The sequence below is a fragment of the Parus major genome, chromosome 4, assembly GCF_001522545.3.
Source record: "Parus major isolate Abel chromosome 4, Parus_major1.1, whole genome shotgun sequence".
Taxonomy (NCBI): domain Eukaryota; kingdom Metazoa; phylum Chordata; class Aves; order Passeriformes; family Paridae; genus Parus; species Parus major.
In genome coordinates this window covers 66,236,701-66,242,134 of record NC_031771.1, presented here as the reverse complement: position 1 = coordinate 66,242,134, position 5,434 = coordinate 66,236,701, and the positions used below count along the sequence as shown (strand labels likewise).

At 60.6% G+C, this 5,434-nt stretch overlaps 2 protein-coding genes across 2 annotated transcripts; one reads left to right on the top strand and one right to left on the bottom strand.

The window, feature by feature from the left end:
* The first annotated feature begins 7 nt into the window (after nucleotides 1-7).
* On the top strand, nucleotides 8-1,559 carry LOC107202824 (neurophysin 1-like). Its single transcript, XM_015623759.2, has 3 exons — nucleotides 8-403; nucleotides 485-686; nucleotides 1,396-1,559. The coding sequence occupies exons 1-3, from the start codon at nucleotides 197-199 to the stop codon at nucleotides 1,443-1,445; spliced, it is 459 nt and encodes a 152-aa protein (XP_015479245.1). The 5' UTR covers nucleotides 8-196; the 3' UTR covers nucleotides 1,446-1,559.
* Nucleotides 1,560-1,886: 327 nt separating this feature from the next.
* Nucleotides 1,887-5,080, bottom strand: MRPS26 (mitochondrial ribosomal protein S26). The gene is made up of 4 exons (XM_015623728.3): nucleotides 4,779-5,080; nucleotides 3,952-4,089; nucleotides 2,738-2,861; nucleotides 1,887-2,507 (listed from the first exon to the last, which is right to left on the bottom strand). The coding sequence occupies exons 1-4, from the start codon at nucleotides 5,063-5,065 to the stop codon at nucleotides 2,376-2,378; spliced, it is 681 nt and encodes a 226-aa protein (XP_015479214.1). The 5' UTR covers nucleotides 5,066-5,080; the 3' UTR covers nucleotides 1,887-2,375.
* Nucleotides 5,081-5,434: the final 354 nt, after the last annotated feature.

Here is a 5,434-nt window from a genome sequence, read left to right as displayed (position 1 = left end):
GCTCCATCCACAACCTCCACACGTTCATCCTGCTCCATCCACAACCTCCACACGTCCCCGTCACCGCCGGACTCATCACAGAGGAGAAAACCAACACCTTGTCCTTGACCTCACGTCCTCGACCTGTGGCTATTAGCAGAGCCCTCTGCTGTGGGAAGCAATGCCTTGTGGTTTTTAAGGAACACGGCTGACGCTGATGCCAGAATCCCTAAGCAGGAGCCAGGACTATAAAAACAGGGCCAGAGGTTGGGATGAGCAGCCAAAAATCCCCCGTCCCGCCGCTATGTCCTGCAAGGCTCTGGCCCTCTGCCTCCTGGGGCTCCTGGCTCTCTCCTCCGCTTGCTACATCCAGAACTGCCCCATCGGGGGCAAACGCGCTGTGCTGGACATGGACATCAGGAAGGTGGGTCCTGGAGGGCTCGGAGCACTCCGAACCCCATCCTTCCCTTCTCCCAACCTTCTTCCCCCCTGTTCCCCCGAGCAGTGCCTGCCCTGCGGTCCCCGGAACAAGGGTCACTGCTTCGGGCCCAACATCTGCTGCGGGGAGGAGCTGGGCTGCTACATCGGCACCTCGGAAACGCTGCGCTGCCAGGAGGAAAACTTCCTGCCCACCCCCTGCGAGTCGGGACACAAAGCCTGCGGCTCCGGAGGGAGCTGCGCCGCTCCCGGCATCTGCTGCAGCACCGGTGAGCGCGGCACGGCATCCCGGGGTACCCGCACGGAGCCCCCGCACAGCCGGGAGGGAATTCAGGCTTTTACAGAGCAGCGGGAGAGGGGAGGGTGCCCAAGGGATTGTCCGTGTCCCACGCGTCTACCCACCCATGGCTGTGACAGCCAGAGCACGCTCCATGCCCTATCCAGACCCCAGGGAACGGATGAGACCGCGAGGGTTCGGGCCGGGAGGGAAGCAGGCACCAACAAATTTTGGGGGCCGAGCAAGTGCAAGACCCACATTCCATCCTGCTGTCGTTTTTCTCAAAATTCCACCCTCCTCCCTGAATCAAACTACCAGAAATCCTGCTATAAATCCCGGGAAGCATCAGAGAACGGAGTGAACACGAGCTCACTAAACCACAGTGCCAGGGGGTCCCTGGGGGCTGGTTCAGGGATCTCTGGGGGCTGTTTTTGGGGTTCCCTGGGGATTTTTTGGGGGTCCCTGGGGGCTGGTTCAGGGATCTCTGGGGACTGTTTTTGGGGGTCCCTGGGGGCTGTTTTTGGGGTTCCCTGGGGGCTGTTTTTGGGGGTCCCTGGGGATTGTTTTTGGGGGTCCCTGGGGGCTGGTTCAGGGATATCCAGGGGCTGTTTTTGGGGGTTCCTGGGGATTGTTTTTGGGGGTCCCTGGGGTCTGGTTGGTGCTGTCTGTTTCACACCACACTCCCCCCTCTCTCCCCTCAGAGGGCTGTGGCACTGACTCGTCCTGTGACCAGGAGATGCTGTTTGTGTAGCCCACCCAGCAGAGAATCCACAGGATCCCGCATCCATCACTGTCCCAGGCTGTGACTCAGACTGAAATGATGAGCTTAATTAGAAATAAAACTTGGACAGAAAAACCACCCAGAGAGAACTCTGAGTTTTGTGTGCTCGCCTGGTTGAGGGGCAGGCTTGGGAGAAGACACTTCTAGTGCAAAGTGGAGGTAAAAAGTGAGGATTTCAGGTCAGTTAACTGAGGGAGGGAGGGAGGGGGACCTGCAGACCATGGCTGAACCACAGCACACTCCATGCTCAACGCTGGGCAGACCAAAACCAGATTATTTTAGGACAAGGCTGACAGCCTGCAAGACCCCAACAACCCAGAACACCCACAGTCATTATCATTTTTTCTACACCTTCAGCTCCAGGTGATGAATAAATAAAGCCTGAAGGGAGGAATAAGGAGACACCAGAAATCCTGGATCATTCAGACATTTTCTTATTCAGCCACACCAAGAGATGTGCAAAGGACGGTTTGAAGTGTGAATTACAATTAATTCCTTCCCCCAACAACAAAAAAAGGGAAGGTCAGTGTTTCCTACAAATTCATTCAGCCCTCGTTTGCCTTTGGAAGCATCCAGAGGAGCTGACAGCGGGGAGCTCAGAGCCAGGCTCTGTCTCAGGACCGCTCCTGCTCCTCCCACATGCTGTGTGAAGGCAGGAGGGATCCAAACACGTGGGAGGTGGGATCACAGGCACAGCAACAGGGCTGAGCCAGGCTGCTGGAGCCTCCAAGTTTCCCCTCACCCCCTCTCCCGCAGGCATTAACCCTTTGGAAGCAGCACAGCCAGATCTGTGGCCCTTCTCCACCACTCCTGTTGTCGATTTATACATTCAAAGAAGGATCTGTGTTGTCTGGGGGGCCCCTGGACAGAAGCCAGGCCAGGAGCCCCATGCCAGGGCTGCTAGGACAGCACTGTGCGTTTGACGATCCGCCCGTCCTTGTCGATGGCGAAGTTGTAGTTGCGTGGGTTGTCCAGGCACTCCTCGATCCGTGCCTCCAGGTTCTCGGGGGTGATGAAGTTTTTGGCTTCCTCCTGAACCAAAGGACAAGGATTATCCCCTTAGGATTATCCCACCCTGTTCCCAGAGTTCTGGCTCGAGCTGTCTCCCATCCACGCACTGTCAACACCCCTGGAAGGTGCCGACACTTGCGTTCCCAGCTGCCAAATGAAAAATCTGTGGAAAACAAGCCCACGGCTTCCACATGGCTCCCTGGCAGGGAATTCTGGCAGCCTGCTTCCCAGGAGGCACCAGCTGCTCTTACCTGCAGCTGGAGAACCTCCTTCTCCTTCTCCTCCAGGAAAGCCTCCATTTTCCTGGCCCGTTTCTCCGCAATCTCCAACTTCCTCCTCTTCTGCTCCTCCTCTTCTTTCCTGAATCTCTCCTCTCTGCCAGACAGAAAGGGAAATCTGATGGATGAGGTGACATATCCCACCCACAGGAGAGCAGGAGGCTGCCCAGAGCACCTTGACTTTGCCCTCAGCAGCAAAAGGCACAGGAACCACAATAGCTGGACAGGCAGATTTATTTTAAAAGGTCAGGATTTCCCAGAATCACAGAATCAATTAGGGTGGAAAAGGCTGTGTCCTCTTGTCCTCTGCTCCCAGGGAGCAGATCCTGACCCATCCTGGCTGCACCCTCCTGTCAGGAAGTTGTGGAGAGTGACAAGGTCTCCCTTGAGCCTCCTTTTGCCCAGGCTGAGCCCCCCCAGCTGCTCCTACCAGGACTTGTGTCCCAGACCCTTCCCCAGCTTTGCTTTTCCCTGGACATTCTCCAGCATCTCAACATCCATCCTAAACTGAGGGGCCCAGAACTGGACACAGCACTTGAGGTGTGGCCTCACCAGTGCCGAGTACAGGGGAAGAATCCCTTCCCTGCTCCTGCTGGCCACGCCATTCCTGATCCAGGCCAGGAGCCATTGGCTTTCCTGGCCACCTGGGCACTCTGCTGGCTCATTCCCACCCTGCTGTCCATCCATGCCCCAGGTCCCTTTCTGCCTGGCTGCTGTCCAGCCACTCTGTCCCCAGCCTGGAGCATGCAGGGCTTGTTGTGCCCAAAGTGCAGGACCCCACACTTGGCATTGTTAAACCTCAAATCCTTGGGTTCAGCCCCTGGGTCCAGCCTGTGCAGGTCCCTGTGCAGAGCCCTCCTGCCCTGCAGCAGATCCACACACCCAGCTTGGTGTCCTCTGCAAATGTACTGATGGTGAACTCGATCCCCTCACCCAGATCATCAACAAAGACGTTAAACAGGGCCGGGCCCAGCCCTCATCCCTGGGGACACCACTGGTGACTGGATGTGACCATTCCCCACCAGTCTCTTGGCACAGCCATGAACCAGCTCCTAACCCAGCCCCTAACCCAGCCCAGACTGACCCTGCCCAAGCTCCTCTGTAAATATTAGACCAGAGTGTGAGTTCAGCTCTGCCTGAGCAGAAGTCACAGCCGGGCAGGGCAGTGTCTCCCTGGCCCTGCTGACCTGCGTGCCCGCTGCCGGGCGTTCTCCTCGTCGTTCCAGGCCATCAGGCGCCGGTGCTCCTCCAGCTCCTCCACAGAGCCCTCGGCAGCCAGGCGCTCCTCCTGCTTCTTCTGCAGCACCTCAGCCCTGAACTCTGCCCTGTCAGGAGCAGGGGAGGGCACTGAGCTCCTGCCCCACAACCCCACAGTGCCCCCAGTCCCAGCACCCTGACCCTTCCCTGCCCCTCATCAGTCCAAGCCCCACCACCCCTCCCTACCCCCCGGTGTCCCAGGATCTCCCTGCTCCTGTCACAAAGAGGCCCAGACACAACCCTCCACTGCCCCACATCCAGCTTCCCACCCCACAGCCAACCCCACAGCCAGCCCCCAACCCTCTCTTGTTCCACACCAGCCCCCCAGAACCTTACCCAGCCTCCAACTCCATACCCAGAGCCACGGCCAACCCCAACCTTCCTCTGCCCCACGGCAGCCTCACAGCCCCATACCTAGAGCCCTACCCTGCAGCCAATCCTGCACCCAGCGCAGTGACCCCCAGAAACCCCACACCCAGCCCCCGGCCCTGCATTCATCCCTTCAACCCTCCCCTGCCCCACAGCCAGAGCCTCACCCAAACCCACAACCACCCCCCGGCCCTCTGCCCCACAACCAGCCCCACACCAACCCATATCGACCTTCAGCAGCCCCCCAACACTCCTGTGCCCCACAGCAACCCAACACTCCTGTCCTCCACAGCAGCCCCCCAACACTCCTGTGCCCCACAGCAGCCCCCCCATCGCCACAGCCCAACCCGGACATGCCCCACAACCCCATCTCCGTCCCCTCCCGTACCGGAGGGCGCTGAGCACCAGCCGGTGCTGCCGGTACCGCTCCTGCACCACCAGCAGCTCCTCGGGGTCCACGGGCGGCGGCAGCTTCACCCGGCCCGCCTTGGACTTGGCGGGGGGGTCGTGCCGGCTCTTGCGGCCCCGCGCCGGCACCGCCCGCGGGGACCAGCCGGGACAGAGCCCCGGGAAGGGGCCGGGACAGAGCCCCGGGAAGGGGCCGGGCCCCAGCGCGGCCGCCAGGGCCGGGAGCGGGACGGGTCCCGGGCGGCAGCGCCTCAGCGCCGGCAGCATGGCGGCGCCGTAGTGACGTCACGGCGCGAGAATGACGTCACGGCGCGGGCGCGCGCGCGCGGCGTCACGGGAAGGGAGGAGGGAGCGGGGCCTGATGGGAAATGGAGGCGAGGAGGGGAGGGGAGGGGGACAGAGACACGGACACGGACACCGGTGGGACAGGGACACCCTGCAGGGGACAGGGACAGCCGTGCGACACACGGACAGGGACACCAGTGGGGCAGAGACCCCCACGGGACAGGGACACACTTGGGGCAGAGACCCCCCCCTTGTGAATCTGCCACCCCCACGGACACGGGACACGGAACGCAGAACCCCTGTCGGACACGGCCCCCTAAGGAACAGGGGATCCCCCAGGGAACAGGGGAT

What these genes read in the sequence shown, in the direction of transcription:
- MRPS26 (XM_015623728.3), bottom strand. Translation starts at nt 5,065, where the DNA reads ATGCTGCCGGCGCTGAGGCGCTGCCGCCCGGGACCCGTCCCGCTCCCG. An exon ending in CTGGTGCTCAGCGCCCTCCG is followed by an intron (nt 4,090 to 4,778) that starts GTACGGGAGGGG and finishes TGCTCCTGACAG; the next exon opens with GGCAGAGTTCAGGGCTGAGG. An exon ending in GCCCGGCAGCGGGCACGCAG is followed by an intron (nt 2,862 to 3,951) that starts GTCAGCAGGGCC and finishes TCTGTCTGGCAG; the next exon opens with AGAGGAGAGATTCAGGAAAG.
- LOC107202824 (XM_015623759.2), top strand. Translation starts at nt 197, where the DNA reads ATGCCAGAATCCCTAAGCAGGAGCCAGGACTATAAAAACAGGGCCAGA. An exon ending in TGGACATGGACATCAGGAAG is followed by an intron (nt 404 to 484) that starts GTGGGTCCTGGA and finishes TCCCCCGAGCAG; the next exon opens with TGCCTGCCCTGCGGTCCCCG. An exon ending in CGGCATCTGCTGCAGCACCG is followed by an intron (nt 687 to 1,395) that starts GTGAGCGCGGCA and finishes CTCTCCCCTCAG; the next exon opens with AGGGCTGTGGCACTGACTCG.